Below are 22,413 nucleotides of genomic sequence, written 5' to 3'. Positions count from 1 at the left end.
CAAAGACACTTTCATGCTTGGCTCTTGTCTTTTCCTCGACTCTAATGGATTCATCACACCAAATGTGCTCAATTTGCATTTATCCCCAAACCTCCACCATCGTTAATGAATGGAGTCCTCAGCACCAGCGTGGCTAAGAGGCAGTGACACCCACCATGCCTCTGCCAGATGAGTGGGGACTGGCTTGGACTGCCGGGCCGCGAGGCAGGCGCCTAACCGACTGCCAGCTCTGGCTACACAGTGTTCCTGCGAATGCAGCAGTGGTGTGAGACAGCTGTGCCTGAAGGATCCAATTCACCCTCTTTTCACCTGTTTACTTTTCACTGTCAGGAACAGACAGGGTTTTGCATGGTGTTCTTGCTCTCGCATCATGTCGTCGAGCCCACCAGGTGGGTCTGAACACCTGGATATGTGATGCTAGGAGTGGTGACAACTGTGATGTAAGCGGCACTGATGGTTATGGGTTTGAACGTGCTGAGATGCCCTGATGAACTTATTTCTGGGGCACATGAAGATTGTGCCAGCTTGTTTGCATTGACCGTTAACAGAGCTGTTTGACTGTTTTTGCTATGCAAAGACATGACGGTGACGTGCTGTGGCTCTTTTACGTCCTTATCAGAGCTTACAGCCCTACCATCTTTTGTTTTGGGTTTTTTTCTAATATTGTAGTGAATGGTTATCTAATTTTTGCTTTAGTGGTAGTGGCGGCGAAAGTACTGGACCACTGCCAAGTTGCCACTGTTGGGTCCCTAAGTAAGTTGTGTTTTGTCATAATTCTTAGATTTACATTTACATTTTCGGCATTTAGCAGACGCTCTTATCCAGAGCGACTTACAGAAGTGCTTCCATAGTAAACATTACCACATGCTACCATGGCGAGAAATGGCCAAATCTTCCTTATGTTGTAGAGGAGGAACCTGCACGATCTTGTCATGTTGGCTACATGAGGAGAGAAGGTCAGCTGGTTATCCAGGACGACACCAAGGCATCTTACATTATCAGATGGTCTGATCTGGGAGTCATCAAGAGAGATGACTAGGTCCTGGGTTGGAGATTGATCTCCAGGAATAAGTAACAGTTCTGTCTTGCTGGGATTGAGTTTTAGATGATGAGCTGACATCTGTTGTGAGATGTCTCGCAGACATGCTGAGATGCGAGCTGAGACTTGTGTGTCTGAAGGAGGAAATGACAGAATGAGTTGAGTGTCATCTGCATAGGAGTGGTAAGAGAAGCCATGGGAGGCTATGACCTTACCAAGAGAGCGGGTGTAGATAGAGAATAGAAATGGGCCAAGTACATAGCCCTGAGGAACACCTGTTGAGAGAGTGCATGGAGGGGATATAGATCAGGATTAAATAAATAAAACAGGACTACCTGTCTGACCTGCTGTGACACAGACTCTGAAAGACGTCTTATAGAGGACTGTGCTATCTGTAAATAGAATCTCACCATCAGATCCTTCAGTGTCTGTACATTGCAGAGTGGTAATGCAAACATGCATGGCCATTCACAGTATCTCGGGTGGGGGGGAGGAAGACTTCCATTGTTTTGATGTCCAGTTCCGATTCCTGCATGCCAATAGTAGGTGGTTTTAGTGGTGGACAGGAGTTACTGTGGGCACTATGACTGGCCTGCGACTATTCAGGTTCATGAACAGAAGGGTTTGATGCACTGTGTTGTGAAACATTCACCTCTTCTCCTCATTGGTCCATACTAGATACCATAGCCTTTTTGTCATTTGGCACCAATGAGTCTTGGCTGCCCAGCCATTTTTGGCTTGTCCCTCCTCAGACCACTTTCTGTGGGTACTCACCATGGCTGCCTGTGCCTTTTTTGTAGATACTTTAACCCAGTCGTCCGGCCCTAAAAGATTTGACCCCTATTAAGGTTGCTTAGGTCTTAATACCTGGTTGTATCTGCTCCATTCAGCTCCATTCATTTTACAAGTAACTACCGTCAGTCCAACATTCATATATTTCTTACTGTGAAATGCACAATTGTTACGAAATAGGCATTGCTATGCACATTTTTTCGGAAGTGGCGCTAATATTTTGGCTCATCAGTGTATGTATAAGTATGTAGACACCTGACCTTAAGCCTGTTGGGTGTGCCTTTTCAAAACCATAGGCATTAATATGGAGCTGGCCCTCTTTTTACTGCTCTAACAGCATCTATTAGGCAGCACGTAGGCTCAATGGGAAGCACTGTCGCCTCACAGCAAGAAGGGCCTGGGTTCGATCCCCAGGTGGAGCGGTCTGGGTCCTTTCTGTGTGAAGTTTGCATGTTCTCCCCGTGTCTGTGTGGGTTTCCTCCAGGAGCTTTGGTTTCCTCCCACAGTCCATAGACGTGCAAGTGAGTTGAATTGGAGATACAAAATTGTCCATGACTGTTTGACATTAAACTTGTGAACTGATTAATTTTTGTGTAACCAGTAACTACCTGTCCTGTCATGAATGTACCCAAAGTGTGTAAAACATGACGTTAAAATCCTAATAAATAAATAACAGCATACCACTACTGCTACTCTGAAAAGAATAACAACAAGATTTTGGAGTGTGTTTGTATGGATTTGTGGCTATTATGTCAGAATTTATATGAGGTTAGGTGTTACACTCGAAGGCCAGCTCCCAAACAACATTTCAATTAATTCCAGTGTTTTAATTTGATGAGGACTTTGGCCTGACTCTGTTCAGGCCACTAGAATTCATCCACACAGAACATGACCAACCATGTCTTATGGTCAGCGCTTTTTACACAGGGCCACAGTCATACTTGGCACAAGAAAAAGCCTTCCCCAAACTGTTTCTACAAAGTTTAAAGGATATACGAGGGATCTTCAAAAAGTTTCCGCACTTTTATATTTTCATTGGAAGCGGTGAGGGTGGGAGGAGTAGTAATTGGTCGTGTCTGAGAGACTGAGAGAGAGCTTATAGTCCAGATTTATCACCATCTGATTTCCTCCTTTTTGGATTGCTCAAAGAAGCTTTAAGGGGAAGAAGATTTTCATGTGATGATGTGAAGGCAGAGGTGCATCAGTGGCTACACGCTTAACCAAAAACATTTTTGCAGATGGCATTAAAAAGTTGGTACAATGATGGTAAAAATGTATCGGAATGTAAATATGTAGAAAAGTGATGTCATTTGAAGTCCCGAAACTTTTTGAAGGTTGATAATTGATTTTCTACACCTGTTTGCAATTGGCAGGTACAGAAGACCTGAAATTAATGATTTGGAAAATACTTTATTGTTTGTTAATAAAATGTTAGATCTGTCGTTTATTCTGTGAGCATAAGCTAATTAAGGACAGTCATTAAATCCCCGAGCAGATCAATAATTTTGAAGCTGACTGTACCCAACGTGGATGGGGTGGCCCACTACGCCCTGAGTACAGGATGCCGGTAAAGTGTTTTCTTCATCTGCTTGTATAAAGTTTGAGCACCTGGTATAAAGTTTATGTGGCGGTGTTTTGTGGAAGAGTTTGATGAGGCTACACCTCCCTCGGGGAGTTGCACCATATTGCCTTTCAAGATATTAACAGGTGCTGCCTTCATCTGTCACTATATTCAGCATCCTTCCCCCTCTCATCCTCAGTCTCTCATTCCTCCTTGTGTGTTTCCTTTTCCTTTGCCTCCTGCCTGCTCTCTCTTCACCGCTCCCTCTAATTCACCCATTTTGACAGTGTGACGCATGGCTGCGTGTCCTTTTCCTCTGCATCTGCTGTCATCGCACTTCATCCCACTCTCTTTCACCTTTTTTAAATCTCAGTGTACCTTTTTTTCAACTTGCTCACATTTGGCCTTTCTTTATTGTCAGAGTACACATGGTCACTTGAAGGGTAACATTCTAAGCCCTATGTATGTGCTAGACTTTGCTGGTAATCATTGTTTTAGGAGGTTTGTGGGTCAGTTAGTTACAATTTGCCCTGAAAAGTCCATGACCATGAGCTTGTTGGACGCCCCGTTTTAAAACCATGGGCCTATAACAGCCTCCAACTTTCACTGTACAGTGGTACCTTGAAACTCGACCTCAATTGGTTCTGGGAGTGGCGTCGAGTTTAAAGCAGCTGCATCCAAGCCTTACATCACCAAGTGCAATGCAAAGTGTCGGATGCAGTGGTGTAAAGCACGCCACCACTGGACTCTAGAGCAGTGGAGACGTGTTCTCTGGGGTGATGAATCACGCTTCTCTGTCCGGCAATCCGATGGACGAGTCTGGGTTTGGCGGTTGCCAGGGGAACGGTACTTGTCTGACTGCATTGTGTCAAGTGTAAAGTTTGGTGGAGGGGGGGTTATGGTGTGGGGTGGTTTTTCAGGAGTTGGGCTCGGCCCCTTAGTTCCGGTGAAAGGAACTCTTAATGCTTCAGCATACCAAGAGATTTTGGACAATTTCATGCTCCCAACTTTGTGGGAACAGTTTGGGGATGGCCCCTTCCTGTTCCAACATGACTGCACATCAGTGCACAAAGCAAGGTCCATAAAGATATGGATGAGGGAGTCTGGTGTGGAAGAACTTGACTGGCTTGCACAGATACATATTAAACCCTATGGATTAAGAATGGGACGTCACTCAAGTTCATATGCGTGTGAAGGCAGACGAGCGAATACTTTTGGCAATATAGTGTATTTTAGACTAATGTCAAATAATGGGATTGTTTTTGACACTTATACACTGAAAATAACACATATAATATGAAAACACTGAAATACAATTAAAAAACAGTAAAAATTCAATAAAATCTGCACTTCACCTTTACTTCTTTATCGTTTCCTAATGCTACTTAATTGTGGAGATGCTTGATCTTGGAATACTGTATTCCTATCGAGTTCAGAAAGGACACATTCACATAAGAAGGGTACAAATTTCTCGACGAAGTGCGTTGAGTTTCTAAGATTATTGGTTTAGGGGACGTTGAGTTACAAGGTACCACTGTATTTGTAAGTTTAGGCACAGACTAAAACAGACAAGGCTTGTTTTATAGTTATTGTTGTAATCCATCCTAGCACTGTTATTTTATTTATGTTTTTACATTTTTGAGGGAGATTTAGTCCTTTCCAACTCCCTTCTGCATTTCGCAATCCTCTGCCTCCAACACCATCCCGTTCTGGCTGCGGGGTGGACGCAGATTGTCACGCCCCCTCTGATTTTGCACCAGGCAGCGGTGTGAGTCCTCACACAGATCTCATCATGGAGAGTCATGCTTTACTCCATATGAGTTTTTTTCCAACACTCATTCGGCACCTCAGCCAGTCACCGAGATGTCGCACAGCAGACAGGAAAAAACCTCATCCAACTTTCCCACCTAAAAACCCGGCACTGCTAAGATTCAAACTCGGGTGGCACAGCTGTCTAATGCACTACCACACTACCACTGTGATCTGAGTGCCCCATCCTAAAGATGTTTAATAGGCTTTAGTTAAGGCTTTTGTGTCTTCAGCTGGGATTCCTGCACACCAGACTTGTCAAACCATGTCTTATGGAACAGAAAAAAATCTTGCACAAACAATTTATATAATTAAGTTTATAGTTGGGTTTGTCAGCAGTGGGTGTGGCTAAAACACCTGAACTCAGTAATCAGCAGACATGTCTACATACTTTTGATCATATAGTGTCTTAAATTTTAGGCTACAATAAATTTTAATCAGGTGTTATTTTATTTTTTACAATATCATCTGTACAAGAAATTGCCCATAAATACAAACTAGATATGCCAAGTTGACCCAAACTGTCACCTGAACTTTTTCCTAATGGTCAGATGTGTTTTAAAAATGAAAAGCTGATGGAACACAGCTGTTTCTTTCAATAGTCCAGCAAGATTTACATCTTAATGGTCTTAGAGGATGCTGTGTAAAAAAGAACCCCCTACTCCAAATTCAGGACCTTTAGTCTAAACTTAGTTTGCTGCTGACAGACAAAGAAGTCTTCCTGGGAAATGTATTGTCACATGAAACAAAGATGTATAGAAGTAAATTTGGAGAAGAAATGTTAAGCATTTAATCCCAGCAACACATCATTAATTGTGGTATGTATTATGTTTTGGGGCTGCTTTGCTGTTAGATGAACATGTGCATTTTAGAACGTGGATGGAATAATAAATTAAAAGGAGGTAAAAACCCAAATTATAAAACGAATAGTTCCGGTCCTACAATCTGATTGGCTGAGTCGCGTTCGAAGCCGTTGTAAAATCCCCGATATATGCACACCTATGACCATTTCACATCATTCCATATTAATACGCCACTGAAAAGAAAAAGTACAAACTTGGTTGAACACTATTTTAAATCATGTACTATCCATGGAAATGTCCAGATTAATATAAACAGTAATCCTAATCATTAAGCGGGTGTTTCGTCCAAGAAATAGTGTAATAGTGTTTGTGGAGGAGTGTTTATTGCGAATGTTATGTTCGCCCTCATGTTGCCTAGCAACACTGTTAACGGACTACCTGATTTTGTGGAAGAATGCTTTTTGTAAGTGTTTTTGTAAATAAAAACATTTATAAATCGAACATTGTTGTATTTTATTATATTTTATGTTGACCGCCGTTTTATAAAAGCAATAAGCCACGAGAGACTGTGCGTTACTGCTATGATTTTATCACGGGGAAGGATGTTTTTTTAAAAAAAGGTCTTTTCCGTGATAAAATCATAGCAGTAACGCAGTAAATCACATTAGCGCACAGTCTCTTGTGGCTTATTGCTTTATTTTAGAATGGTTAAGTTCCGCTAAAATAAAGCTTTGCAATGACCTCATAAAGCTCTGACCCTAAACTGACAAGAGAATATGTTGACTGTACTAAAATGTCAAATTATTTTAAGAAAATTTGGATACATTTAACACATTCTGATAAATAGTTAAACCGACTTGTGCTTGCTGACTGCTTAAAGCAGCTGATCAAGGTAAAAAGAGCCAAGGGACATAAAACAATTTGCCCGGTCAAAAATATACCTACAGCACACCTGATATTTGACTATTTTTTAGAAAACCCACAATTCATTAAAAAAAGAAAAAAACTTATTTATAAACTTTTGTACACATTAGTAAGTGTTCCAACAATTAAGTCAAAAACAAAAAGCAGTTGCAAAGTCGACCGTCATGACTTGCATCACTTACAAACTTAAACTTGTAAACTTATGATCTCAGCTCAATCTGGGGAAATAGGATATAAGCTTGCTGCCCAAAACAAGTCTCTGGCAACGACTCTGAAACACAGGTCGCACATTAGCATCACATTTTTAAACTAGGTGCCACAGGAATTAAAGTGGTTAAATCTTGCCTAAATAGCAACAGCTATGTGTCAGCAAGTCCAATTCTGAAGATAAAATCACAGCTATTAAAAATTAGTCTCTGATGTTTACTTATTTTATAGTTAATCTCCAAAGCTAACTAGACACATTGCATACAGATCCAGTGATAATATTGTTGAGTTTGCATGTTCTCCCCGTGTCTGCGTGGGTTTACTCTGGGTGCTCCGGTTTCCTCCCACAGTCCAAAAACATGCAAGTGAGGTAAATTGGAGACACCAAATTGTCCATGACTGTGTTCGATATGGCCGTGTGAACTGATGAACTTTGTGTGAAGATAAACTACCGTTTCCTGTCATGAATGTAACCAAAAGTGTAAAACATGACGTTAAAATCCTAATAAACAAACTAACTAAATCTGTGTTGCCATATTTTAAGCTAATTCAGACCTTCTGAGGTGTTTTTTGTTGTTGAAGTGTGTTGTAAAAGTATTACATTTGAATTTGGATATTTGGAGACACTGTAAAATATATTAAGATGTCCAACAATCACCCGTGAGAGGCTGCAGAATGTTTTTAGAACTTTGGAAAAGCTTCTTTGGTTCATAATCTAGCAATACGTTTTGATAGACCTGCGATCTCTCTTGTTATGCTAATTTAGATAGCCAGTATTGTCTTGGTCTGAACTAGTAGGTTTGGTGACATCTGCTGGTATTGTAGAGGAATTGCATGTTTTACATATGCGTCAATGCTTTTTTTTATTTTTAAATATTTAAACTTATTCGTGAAATAAAAAAGAGTAGCATTCAGTATGACCAAAAACCCAGGATATTTCTGACAAAGCATGGATTCTATTTTAATAAGCCAAATCAATTTTACAGAATTATTCAAAATATTGACATTATTTCTGTATTAAATTCAGCAGGAGGCTACACAAGTGGAACACATTTTTGAAACACTCTTGCTTTTCACTCCTCCTTTAGTTTCCACAAGCTTCTGCAATGTCACAACATTTATTTCTGTCCAGAGTTGCATTCATTTTTCCCCAAGATCTTGTATTGATGATGGGAGATTTGGACCACTGCGCAAAGTCTTCTCCAGCACATCCCAAAGATTCTCAATGGGGTTCAGGTCTGGACTCTGTGGTGGCCAATCCATGTGTGAAAATGATGTCTCATGCTCCCTGAAGCACTCTTTCACAATTTGAGCCTGATGAATCCTGGCATTGTCATCTTGGAATATGCCCGTGCCATCAGGGAAGAAAAAATCCATTGTTGGAATAACCTGGTGGTTCAGTATATTCAGGTAGTCAGCTGACCTCATTCTTTGGGCACATAACGTTGCTGAACCTAGATCTGACCAACTGCAGCAACCCCAGATCATAGCACTGCCCCCACAGGCTTGTACGGTAGGCACTAGGCATGATGGGTGCATCACTTCAGCCACCTCTCTTCTTACCCTGATGTGCCCATCACTCTGAAACATGGTAAATCTGGACTCATCAGACCACATGACCTTCTTCCATTGCTCCAGAGTCCAATCTTTATGCTCCCTAGCAAATTGAAGCCGTTTTTGCCGGTTAGCCTCACTGACAAGTGGTTTTCTTAAGGCTACACAGCTGTTTAGTCCCAATCCCTTGAGTTCCCTTCACATTGTGCGTGTGGAAATGCTCTTACTTTCACTATTAAACATTTCCCTGAGTTCTACTGTAGTTTTTCTACCATTTGATTTCACCAAACGTTTAAGTGATCGCCGATCACAATCATTCAAGATTTTTTCCGACCACATTCCTTCCTCGAAGATGATGTTTCCTCACTGTCCTTCCACTTTTTAATAATGCGTTGGACAGTTCTTAACCCGATTGTAGGAGTTTCAGCATCTCCATAGATGTTTTCTCTGCTTGATGCATGCCAATAATTTGACCTTCTGAAACAGATTAACATCTTTTCCACGACCACAGGATGTCTTTCCACGTGGTCGTTTAACAAATGAGAAGCTACTCACTGCATGATATATATATATATATATATATACAGTGTATCACAAAAGTGAGTACACCCCTCACATTTCTGCAAATATTTTATTATATCTTTTCATGGGACAACACTATAGAAATAAAACTTGGATATAACTTAGAGTAGTCAGTGTACAACTTGTATAGCAGTGTAGATTTACTGTCTTCTGAAAATAACTCAACACACAGCCATTAATGTCTAAATGGCTGGCAACATAAGTGAGTACACCCCACAGTGAACATGTCCAAATTGTGCCCAAAGTGTCAATATTTTGTGTGACCACCATTATTATCCAGCACTGCCTTAAACCTCCTGGGCATGGAATTCACCAGAGCTGCACAGGTTGCTACTGGAATCCTCTTCCACTCCTCCATGATGACATCACGGAGCTGGTGGATGTTAGACACCTTGAACTCCTCCACCTTCCACTTGAGGATGCGCCACAGGTGCTCAATTGGGTTTAGTCCATCACCTTTACCTTCAGCTTCCTCAGCAAGGCAGTTGTCATCTTGGAGGTTGTGTTTGGGGTCGTTATCCTGTTGGAAAACTGCCATGAGGCCCAGTTTTCGAAGGGAGGGGATCATGCTCTGTTTCAGAATGTCACAGTACATGTTGGAATTCATGTTTCCCTCAATGAACTGCAGCTCCCCAGTGCCAGCAACACTCATGCAGCCCAAGACCATGATGCTACCACCACTGTAGGCAAGATACAGTTGTCTTGGTACTTCTCACCAGGGCGCCGCCACACATGCTGGACACCATCTGAGCCAAACAAGTTTATCTTGGTCTCGTCAGACCACAGGGCATTCCAGTAATCCATGTTCTTGGACTGCTTGTCTTCAGCAAACTGTTTGCTGGCTTTCTTGTGCGTCAGCTTCCTTCTGGGATGACGACCATGCAGACCGAGTTGATGCAGTGTGCGGCGTATGGTCTGAGCACTGACAGGCTGACCTCCCACGTCTTCAACCTCTGCAGCAATGCTGGCAGCACTCATGTGTCTATTTTTTAAAGCCAACCTCTGGATATGACGCCGAACACGTGGACTCAACTTCTTTGGTCGACCCTGGCGAAGCCTGTTCCGAGTGGAACCTGTCCTGGAAAACCGCTGTATGACCTTGGCCACCATGCTGTAGCTCAGTTTCAGGGTGGCTCAGTTTTAGCAATCTTCTTATAGCCCAGGCCATCTTAGTGGAGAGCAACAATTCTATTTCTCACATCCTCAGAGAGTTCTTTGCCATGAGGTGCCATGTTGAATATCCAGTGGCCAGTATGAGAGAATTGTACCCAAAACACCAAATTTAACAGCCCTGCTCCCCATTTACACCTGGGACCTTGACACATGACACCAGGGAGGGACAACGACACATTTGGGCACAATTTGGACATGTTCACTGTGGGGTGTACTCACTTATGTTGCCAGCTATTTAGACATTAATGGCTGTGTGTTGAGTTATTTTCAGAAGACAGTAAATCTACACTGCTATACAAGCTGTACACTGACTACTCTAAGTTATATCCAAGTTTCATGTCTATAGTGTTGTCCCATGAAAAGATATAATAAAATATTTGCAGAAATGTGAGGGGTGTACTCACTTTTGTGATACACTGTATATATATACTGTATATATATATATATTCGTTTATGCATTTTCTCCCCTTTTTCTCCCTTTTAGTGCGTCCAATTGCCCGATTGCGTCATGCTTCCTCTCCACCAATGCCGATCCCTGCTCTGATTGAGGAGGACGAAGCTAAGTGGGCAGCATGTCGTATGCATTTTATCACCTGCACTTTTTGACGAGTGCAGTGCAGCTCAGCATTGTGTACGGAGAGGACACACCCTGAGAGCGCTATTTTCTTATCTCTGTGCATGCACCATCAAATCAGCCAGCAGAGGTAGTCCTGCCCATATCTGAACAACAGGCCAATCGTTGTTCATGTGGCCGCTCAGCCTTAGCCGGTAGGCAGAGCTGAGATTCGATACGATGTATTCGAGATCCCAGCTCTGGTTCCAGTGTGTGTTTTTACCGCTGCGCCACCTGAGCGGCACAGTTCTTCTTTATGTCCAGTGTTTCTAGATGGCACCAGAGCCACCAAGACCCTGACCAGGACAAAGCGATTGAAGTAAATAAGCTTGCTAATACATTTGTTTGTAATTTAGTGGGTATGCAGAAAGTTAATTTCATCTCAAATATTAATTATAATGTTATTAACTTTTCAATCCTTTTTTTTTTCGGCAGAGGTGCATTTTGTATCTCTTCCCCTCTGGTCTGTTTGAGAAGCAGGCACGACCTGTCATGAAGGTAAGCTTCAGCCCCACTTTTTTAGCTTTCGTTTTCTTTAAAAAGAACAACACAGAAACTTTTAATATTTTTAATATTTGTTTTTTAGCACCCGGACCTGATATTTCCAAAACAGGCTGGTATGTAAATAATAATTTTAATACTAATTTGAGGATGATTGTAGTACTTTAATAGTGAAATAAATACAGTTTTGATAATTATGTATGTATTTATTTCTTTATTTCTTGCACAGCGGTGCAGTGGGGTGAGGACGGCCGGCCTTTTCACTATCTATTCTACACTGGAAAGCAGGCCTACTACTCCCTCATGCATGTGAGTACTGTTTTTCTCTCCCACTCTCTCTCTTTCTCTCTCTTTCTCTCTGTGTCTTTCTTTCTTGATCTGTCATCCAGGATTTTATTCGCTCTGGTTAAAATGCCTAGCTACTGGATTTTTCATTCATCTTGATTCCGCTAATACAGATTTACAGGTATATTGTAGAATGGTGTAAAGTTAAAGTTTGCATTTGTTGATTTTTAGTCCATGAATTTGGGTCTATGGCCAACAGCACACCTGCTGTGCAGTTGATGTTTGAAGGGACGGTAATACTGTTAAAACACAGTTGATCCAAAATGGCTAAGTGCTTACGTTGGCAGTGTCCTAAGGGTTTATATAATATTACACAACCTGATTTACGTATCATGACTTTATAAAATGTAGCGACATAGTTTTCAGTTTATCAGGAGGCTTAATTAGATTAATTAGAAATCTATGCATGCCTTAAAGAATACATTGTGAGACATTACCTTGCATTTATGATATTCTGAAATTCATAAATTGGAACTTGGGCATAGCTGAAATGTTAAGCCATGGTTAAACTGCTTGATTTACTACAAATGCGATTTCTGGAGAAAAATTATAACATTAGGACAAAAAGATTTTGATGTTTCAGCTGAGCAACTTCACTGTATTTAGTGAATATGAACCAGTTTTAAATTTGATGCCTGCAACACCTAAAAAAATGGGACAGGTACGAAATAAAACTGAAGAAGTTATAGAATATGTAAGTTACACCATTTAAAACAATTTGGTTGATGCAATTTGGTAAACCGAGTTGATGCAGTGTGCGGCGTATGGTCTGAGCACTGACAGGCTGACCTCCCACGTCTTCAACCTCTGCAGCAATGCTGGCAGCACTCATGTGTCTATTTTTTAAAGCCAACCTCTGGATATGACGCCGAACACGTGGACTCAACTTCTTTGGTCGACCCTGGCGAAGCCTGTTCCGAGTGGAACCTGTCCTGGAAAACCGCTGTATGACCTTGGCCACCATGCTGTAGCTCAGTTTCAGGGTGGCTCAGTTTTAGCAATCTTCTTATAGCCCAGGCCATCTTAGTGGAGAGCAACAATTCTATTTCTCACATCCTCAGAGAGTTCTTTGCCATGAGGTGCCATGTTGAATATCCAGTGGCCAGTATGAGAGAATTGTACCCAAAACACCAAATTTAACAGCCCTGCTCCCCATTTACACCTGGGACCTTGACACATGACACCAGGGAGGGACAACGACACATTTGGGCACAATTTGGACATGTTCACTGTGGGGTGTACTCACTTATGTTGCCAGCTATTTAGACATTAATGGCTGTGTGTTGAGTTATTTTCAGAAGACAGTAAATCTACACTGCTATACAAGCTGTACACTGACTACTCTAAGTTATATCCAAGTTTCATGTCTATAGTGTTGTCCCATGAAAAGATATAATAAAATATTTGCAGAAATGTGAGGGGTGTACTCACTTTTGTGATACACTGTATATATATACTGTATATATATATATATTCGTTTATATAATATTACACAACCTGATTTACGTATCATGACTTTATAAAATGTAGCGACATAGTTTTCAGTTTATCAGGAGGCTTAATTAGATTAATTAGAAATCTATGCATGCCTTAAAGAATACATTGTGAGACATTACCTTGCATTTATGATATTCTGAAATTCATAAATTGGAACTTGGGCATAGCTGAAATGTTAAGCCATGGTTAAACTGCTTGATTTACTACAAATGCGATTTCTGGAGAAAAATTATAACATTAGGACAAAAAGATTTTGATGTTTCAGCTGAGCAACTTCACTGTATTTAGTGAATATGAACCAGTTTTAAATTTGATGCCTGCAACACCTAAAAAAATGGGACAGGTACGAAATAAAACTGAAGAAGTTATAGAATATGTAAGTTACACCATTTAAAACAACATTTTTTTAAACATTTAAACCAGTGGTCCCCAACCACATTTATTACTGGTCATTTATTCCGGGCCTCACAGAAAGAATAAATAATTAGAGATTGCTAGAAAAGCAGTTTTCACTGCTTCCATTTCTAAAACACTTAGGTGTTATTGTCTCCTATCACTCCTAGGTGGGAGCAGCATCGCATTGCAGCAGTGTGAGCAGTATAGTTAAATCCTCCCGCCTTTGCCAGTCCGTGAAATTATATCTTATATGAAACCGGTCCGTGGTGCAAAAAAGGTTGGGGGCCGCTGATTTAAACAACATTTGTTGCAAGATTGCAAATAATTTAGGAATAATTTATTATCTACTGTACATAATATTGTAAAAAGATTCACAATTTACAATGCAATTGAGTTGGTCAGTGAAATCACTAGACATATTTTATTCTTTTCTAAGTTCAATTCCATTTCTATGGAGCCGTTGTTGGCCACTTAACCCTGTCTGTTCTGGGGGGATACAATGGCTGACCCTGCGCTCTGACCCCAGCTTCCACACAAGCCGGGATATGCAAAGAAGGAATTTTGTTGTACTGTACATAGTGCTGGACAATAATTCGATATCGATATACAGTGTATCACAAAAGTGAGTACACCCCTCACATTTCTGCAGATATTTAAGTATATCTTTTCATGGGACAACACTGACAAAATGACACTTTGACACAATGAAAAGTACTCTGTGTGCAGCTTATATAACAGTGTAAATTTATTCTTCCCTCAAAATAACTCAATATACAGCCATTAATGTCTAAACCACCGGCAACAAAAGTGAGTACACCCCTTAGTGAAAGTTCCTGAAGTGTCAATATTTTGTGTGGCCACCATTATTTCCCAGAACTGCCTTAACTCTCCTGGGCATGGAGTTTACCAGAGCTTCACAGGTTGCCACTGGAATGCTTTTCCACTCCTCCATGACGACATCACGGAGCTGGTGGATATTCGAGACTTTGCGCTCCTCCACCTTCCGCTTGAGGATGCCCCAAAGATGTTCTTTTGGGTTTAGGTCTGGAGACATGCTTGGCCAGTCCATCACCTTTACCCTCAGCCTCTTCAATAAAGCAGTGGTTGTCTTAGAGGTGTGTTTGGGGTCATTATCATGCTGGAACACTGCCCTGCGACCCAGATTCCAGAGGGAGGGGATCATGCTCTGCTTCAGTATTTCACAGTACATATTGGAGTTCATGTGTCCCTCAATGAAATGTAACTCCCCAACACCTGCTGCACTCATGCAGCCCCAGACCATGGCATTCCCACCACCATGCTTGACTGTAGGCATGACACACTTATCTTTGTACTCCTCACCTGATTGCCGCCACACATGCTTGAGACCATCTGAACCAAACAAATTAATCTTGGTCTCATCAGACCATAGGACATGGTTCCAGTAATCCATGTCCTTTGTTGACATGTCTTCAGCAAACTGTTTGCGGGCTTTCTTGTGTAGAGACTTCAGAAGAGGCTTCCTTCTGGGGTGACAGCCATGCAGACCAATTTGATGTAGTGTGCGGCGTATGGTCTGAGCACTGACAGGCTGACCCCCCACCTTTTCAATCTCTGCAGCAATGCTGACAGCACTCCTGCGCCTATCTTTCAAAGACAGCAGTTGGATGTGACGCTGAGCACGTGCACTCAGCTTCTTTGGACGAATAATGCGAGGTCTGTTCTGAGTGGACCCTGCTCTTTTAAAACGCTGGATGATCTTGGCCACTGTGCTGCAGCTCAGTTTCAGGGTGTTGGCAATCTTCTTGTAGCCTTGGCCATCTTCATGTAGCGCAACAATTCGTCTTTTAAGATCCTCAGAGAGTTCTTTGCCATGAGGTGCCATGTTGGAACTTTCAGTGACCAGTATGAGAGAGTGTGAGAGCTGTACTACTAAATTGAACACACCTGCTCCCTATGCACACCTGAGACCTAGTAACACTAACAAATCACATGACATTTTGGAAGGAAAATGACAAGCAGTGCTCAATTTGGACATTTAGGGGTGTAGTCTCTTAGGGGTGTACTCACTTTTGTTGCCAGTGGTTTAGACATTAATGGCTGTATATTGAGTTATTTTGAGGGAAGAATAAATTTACACTGTTATATAAGCTGCACACAGAGTACTTTTCATTGTGTCAAAGTGTCATTTTGTCAGTGTTGTCCCATGAAAAGATATACTTAAATATCTGCAGAAATGTGAGGGGTGTACTCACTTTTGTGATACACTGTATATCGCGATAGAAAATGTTTCAATAACGGTGATATGATTTTTAAACAAATTCGATCGATATGCTTACGTTAGTGCGTGATGACGTACGCCACAGGCACGAAGCCGGTGCTCAGCGTTACCGCTCTGATTACACTCCGCTACAACACGGTGGATATTAGCGGCTAAATGAGTTCAACAGCTGTGAGTGAACGAGCATCCACAGTCAGGGGCGGAGCCGGGGGGTGGCCGCTTTGCCGGTGTTACTTTTTTGCGGAAGCATTTCTGCTCGCAGGTGTTCCCACAGGGACGCAATTCAACAGCGCACGTCAAGCAAGTAGTTCTCCACCAAAACAGTGCAGTTACACACTCAACATAAATGTCAACCACCAACACTATTACTGAAGAAGTACTACTACTGAGTACTAATACCAGTTATTACTACTACTTCTTATTATATTCGCGTTCCAGTGTTGCCAGATTGGGCGGGTTTCCTCTAAATTGGGCGGGGTTTTTTTTTTCCAAAACAATTTAATAGCATTTAAATAACACTTCTATTGAAAATAGAATATTCAGTTTTAAGAAGCCCCAGCATTGTAGAAGGATATTAGAAGTAAAGTCAATTTTCACTGCTGATTTAGCTTAATAGTGTTGGTCAGAATGTGTCATATTCTTGAAAGAAAATTAAAATTTGTTTTCCATGCATTCACACTGGCATGTTCTGGGGTTCAATTGAGTCTCATCAGTACACACAAGTTTGCAGTCAAATGATGAAGTATTGCAAAGGAATATCTTTAAAATTCTGTTAAGGTTATAGGCTATATTTTAGCTTTTCACAGGGAAAATGAGAAAAAATAAAAAGCTTATTATGCTAGGCTTGATGTAATTCCACATGGCACTCACTGCCATAGGTAAATGAGTGAGTGACCAAAACACTACTGGATCAACAGCCACTAGCCTAGGGTGGCCACATTCATAGTCACAAAAAGGAGGACAATACACCCAAAAGTAGGGCATCATACCAGGAACAGGGGGACATGATACTGCAACACACAGAATGAAACCAGAACCCATATAACAGAGTTTTTGACCAATTTAAGCAAGTTTTTGGCAGTTTTTCTGACATTTGTATTATTCATATCGATATCGGAATTATATCGTATCGACTGAAATTAGGAGTTATATCGTGATATAAATTTTAGCCACATCGTCCAGCCCTAACTGTACATTTGTATCTGTATATATGACAAATAAAGGCATTCTAAAGGCATTCCTTATAATAATACCTGTGGTTTGGGGGGGCTCAGCTATGCATTATAACGGTAGAAAAGATTCGTTCTAATTGTTACAGGTACAGGGAGGAGACATAGCTGGAGGAGTGTAGCATCATGTACCTCCAAACCCTGAAGGGTATTAGGGTACACATGGATCATAGAAAAGGGGGTAGTAATGAGCGCTTGGGTGGCGCAGCGGGGAAAACACGCTAGCCTACCAGTGCTTCGCTTTTGAGTTTGAACTCAGATCTGGTATCAGGCAGGCACCTACATGTCTGGTGGAGGGTGGGCCGAATTAAATCTCTCATTGCTTCTGCAATAACTGCCTCTGCTGGCTGGTCGATGGCGTCTGCACAAAGTCGGTGAATAATGAAATACTGATACCTAAGGGCAGCTGTAGCCTAGTGGTTAAGGTGTTGGTCTAGTAATCAGAAGGTTGCCGGTTCAAGCCTCACCACTGCTAGGTTGCCACTTGAGCAAGGCCCTCAACCCTTCTGCAATAACAGCAATCTGATTGCATACTGTCACAACTGTACGTCGCTTTGGATAAAAGCATCTGCTAAATGCTGAAAATGTAGTGTAAATGATACCTGTGTGATACCTGCCTCGTGCAGGTAAAAAGAAGCGGTTGGGTACTGCACACGTGTCAGTGAGGGTGTGTGTTAGCTACAGCCCTCCTCGGTCAGGGTAGGAGTCTACAGCAGTAGAGGAGATACAACTGGGTAATTGGAGATGACTAGATTAGGTGAAAAGGGGGGGATAGAGACAGAGGTTTTCTGGGTAAAACACTTTCTGTATAATGATTTGTAGATCGGATCTGGATCTGCGGAGTGATGAGGATGTCAGAAGAAAACGTAGGGCATGAGGTTGAAAGAAGGCGGATTCACTGTACCCATTTTCTCACTCTCTGCCTCTCTAAATCACATTTCCAGCAGGGAGTAGTGCACACTCCACTAGGCATGGCTGGGCTTTGTGCTATTCCAGACGTACGTGTGTGCATTAAAGAGTTACAGCTGTGCATCAGGGATTTAGAGTCTGAACCCCAGAGACACCCCTGCACTCCAATCCGTTCTTTGTCACCTCAACTAATTCCTTTTCAAAGTTTGTGTTCCTTTTTCCCCTCTACCGTTTATCTCCGGAGTCGACCTTGGGCTAAGACATGACGCTAAAGCAGTGCAGATCAGTGTGTGTGTGCATGTGCTGATTAATGTGGCATTGTCCTCGACACGCCCGAGCCCCTGTGCCTCTCCCCTTTGCCCGGCAGTAGCCGAGACCCCTGCTGTTCATTTAAATAAGTATGTCAAATCAGAAAATAACAAACGGCTCCCCAGCTGACAGAAAGCAATATTTTATTGGGATGAGAAATGAAGGAAAAATGGAATCAGGTGCATGAATGCACTTATGATCTATAGTTTAGATTATTGATATTTATGTTATTTTAATTAGAAACAGGTAATGTTAGTTGGATTTGAATTTTTAAGTCAAGTTGGTTGGCTTTTTAGGTGCAGGTGAGATGCATTCTGGGTTAAACAGACCCACAAGACTGGCATATGAATCTGAAAGCAAAGTTTACATCCACTGTCACAAAGTATGTGAATATTGATCAGGTTCATGTGTTTCGGCCACCCCCTACATATATAGATACACCGATGAGGCATAACATTATGACCACCTCCTTGTTTCTTTACTCACTGTCCATTTTATCAGCTCCACTTACCATATAGAAGCACTTTGTAGTTTTGCAATTACTGACTGTAGTCCATCTGTTTCTCTACATACTTTTTTAGCCTGCTTTCACCCTGTTCTTTAATGGTCAGGACCACTACAGAGCAGGTGTTATTTAGGTAGTGGATCATTTTCAGCACTGCAGTGACACTGACATGGTGGTGGTGTGTTGGTGTGTGTTGTGCTGGTATGAGTGGATAAGACACAGAGTTTTTAAACACCTCACTGTCACTGCTGGACTGAGAATAGTCCACCAATCAAAAATATCCAGCCAACAGCGCCCCATGGGCAGCGTCCTGTGACCACTGATGAAGGTCTAGAAGATGACCAACTCAAACAGCAACAATAGATGAGCGATCGTCTCTGACTTTACATCTACAAGGTGGACCAACTAGGTAAGAGTGTCTAATAGAGTGGACAGTGAGTGGACATGGTATTTAAAAACTCCAGCAGCACTGCTGTGTCTGATCCACTCATACCAGCACAGCACAACACACACTAACACACCACCACCATGTCATTGTCACTGCAGTGCTATGGCCTGACATATGTGGGCACTTGAGTATGACTTAGTTGAACATGCCTGTTCGTAAATGTTCCCTTTTGCAACTCTAACCCTACGTTCAGACCGGCAGCGATGCGACGTGAGCTGCCAATGACGGCGGCAGGAGCTGGAGCGAACGCTAGCGATGCGAAAAGGTTGTTCAAAGTTTAATGTTATGCAAATTATGAGCGAAGCAATGTGCCGATTAACAGAACGCTCCTTTTTTGGTTCCTACTAATAAATAATAATAGTTCCTACTGTAGATGGAGAAGAAACTTGTTGCCGTGTCAAACTTCCGCAAAAAGACTGCAGCGATCACAAAGAACAAACACAGTTCCTAATTGTTTTCTATATGCTCTGTAGCCAGTAAAGTACGCTGTACTGCCATTTTTTGCTTGCCATCAGTTAAAAGATAGCAAACAAACGCCCACAGGCGGTGGTGCCGTTTCTGATGTGAACACAGGGCAATGAGCGTTCAGTGATTTGGGCAACACTGGGTGAAAAATAGCTGCCTATCTGAATATCCCACACTTCATTGGGGCCAGTCTCTCGCTTGGAGAGTCACACACTGATCTCTGCATTCCTCAACCTCTGTACAGGCAGGTACAAGACCCCACCCTCTTTTAAGTCTGGTCTCTTCCCACCCAGGAAAGTAGTGTCCAATTTTGTCTGCTGCAGGCTCTGGCAACTGTGGGGGGCGAGCAGAGCTGACATTCAAACTTGCAAAGTTCAAAATCCCAGCGGTTTGGGATTCTAACCCTCAATAGCGTTACCAGCGGTGTAGATTTTATTATTACGCCACATAAGCTCACTTAATGTTATTATTATGAATGATAATTCTATAATATCTGATTATGATATGATATGATAGGGCTGTTGTAGCCTAGTGGTTAATGTACTGGACTAGTAATCAAAAGGTTACTGGTTCAAACCCCACCACTGCCAGGTTGCCCCTGTTGGGCCCTCAATTGCTTAGACCAGTGGTTCTCAAACTGTGGTACGCGAAGCAGCACGAGGTGGTACGCCAGATAATCTCGGAAAAGTAATTACATGCACCGAAAAAATAAATAATTTAATAATTATGAATAAAAAAAAATCATATGAAACAAATTGTGTAAATTACTAATAAAATCTGTTTCAAAGTTCTTATAATTCTGTTTTAATAAAATCAGTTTAATTAAAACAAATTGTATTAAAACTAATGTGTTTTTAAAAATATTCTGGGCTACGCAGCCACCGTACTTCATTACGTCTATACTTCACGTTCGCGGTTTCCATCTCGGAATTTCCGAAACGTTATCAGTAAAGTTATCAGTAGATCTCTCACTTTTATCAGAGACAGATCTGCATTTGAAGCTCACTGATCTCGTTCCTGACATCACAAGGCTACTCCGCTAAACAGGCGCACTCACTGAAATGGTCAGTGGTAACTGCATATATTCTAGTGATGAGTCGTTCGCGAACGATCCGATTCTATTGAACGGATCTTTGAAATGAACGAAAGGAACCGAGTCTTTTATTTCTGAGCAGTTCTTATCAGCTGTAATCCACCCATTCTGCTTCGCATCAGTAGAGGGAATTAATCATAACTCGTAATAAGAGCTGTTTATTGTCGACATTCAAATCTGAAATCACTTTCAGTATCGCGGAGAGCGAGCGAGACACACACACACACACACACACACACACACAGAGAGAGAGAGAGAGAGAGAGAGAGAACTAGTAGTATAATAACAAATAATTGAGAAATAAACTATAAACTTGTTTAATTGTGTTAAATACAAGAGAGGATTTTTCTGAAACTTAATGCAATGTAACCACAGTGTGTCTCTTCTCTGTAGTTTTATTCCTTTTAAAATAAATCTTTTTTTCTCGTTTAAGTGTTGTTTGAATTAGGAATACATTTAAGGCAAAGTAGCAAAATTTGATATTAATATCGGGGGTGTCTTATAGTTTACGCAGTAGCGCCTCCCGAAGAACGAAGAGCCATTTTTTTGAACGGCTCTTTAAAAGGAACCGAGCCAAAAGATCCGACTCCCTTCAAGAAGCCATAATTCCCATCACTAATATACTGTATATACACACACACCTAATTAATGTGTGCCATATGTGGTTCTGAGATGAGAAACATAGGTGGTACTTGGAAGTTTTGGTTTGATAATGGGTGGTACTTGGTCTAAAAAGTTTGAGAACCACTGGCTTAGACAGTATACTGTCACAGTACTGTAAGTCGTTTCGGATAAAAGCATCTCCTAAATGCCAACAAATGTAAATGATACTGGTGCTAGTGCTTATTTTAATGATTACACTCCAACATGGTTATATTTAGTTAGGCACATTTGATTGAGGCATGGACACCCTGTCTATGGTATTACTTCCATGCATCCTGTATTTAAGGGTGAACCAGACCCACAGTGACCCTGACCAGGATAAAGCAGTTGATGAAAATGAAATGAAATTGAAAAGAACCACTTGAGTTAGCCGCTCAGGTGGCGCAGCGGTAAAGTACGCTAGCTCACCAGAGTTGGGGTTTCGGATACATCGTATCGAATCTCAGCTCTGCCTCTCCGACTGGGTTGGGCGGCAGCATGAACAACGATTGGCTGTTGTTCAGGGTTAGAGGGTAAGAAAGTCGGATCATAGGTCCTCATAACTGGTGCGACTGTGGCCACAGCTGGCTGACTGATGGCGTCTGCACAGGGCTGAGAAATAATGCTGATGGGGGTGTGTCCCTCCGTACACAGTGCCCGTCAAGTGTATGGACTCGTGCAGGTGAAAAATGCAGTCTGCACTGACTGTACGTACGTCAGTTGAGAGGCGTCCTCAGTCAGCATTGAAGGGGTCAAA

General features: G+C 41.8%; 1 protein-coding gene across 1 annotated transcript in view; it reads left to right on the top strand.

Annotated features, from left to right (window-relative positions):
- The window catches only part of mrps9 (mitochondrial ribosomal protein S9), a 45,697-nt gene that overhangs the window by 5,275 nt on the left and 18,009 nt on the right, over window positions 1–22,413 (top strand). Inside the window, exons 3-5 of the mRNA XM_062996815.1 lie at window positions 11,493–11,555; window positions 11,644–11,674; window positions 11,788–11,867. Coding sequence (XP_062852885.1) covers window positions 11,493–11,555; window positions 11,644–11,674; window positions 11,788–11,867 — 174 coding nt within the window. The remainder of the gene's footprint in view (window positions 1–11,492; window positions 11,556–11,643; window positions 11,675–11,787; window positions 11,868–22,413) is intronic.

This window comes from Trichomycterus rosablanca, chromosome 6 (genome assembly GCF_030014385.1).
Source record: "Trichomycterus rosablanca isolate fTriRos1 chromosome 6, fTriRos1.hap1, whole genome shotgun sequence".
NCBI classification, from domain to species: domain Eukaryota; kingdom Metazoa; phylum Chordata; class Actinopteri; order Siluriformes; family Trichomycteridae; genus Trichomycterus; species Trichomycterus rosablanca.
Note: the sequence above shows the minus strand (reverse complement) of the source record. Positions and strands in the feature narration are given on the sequence as shown.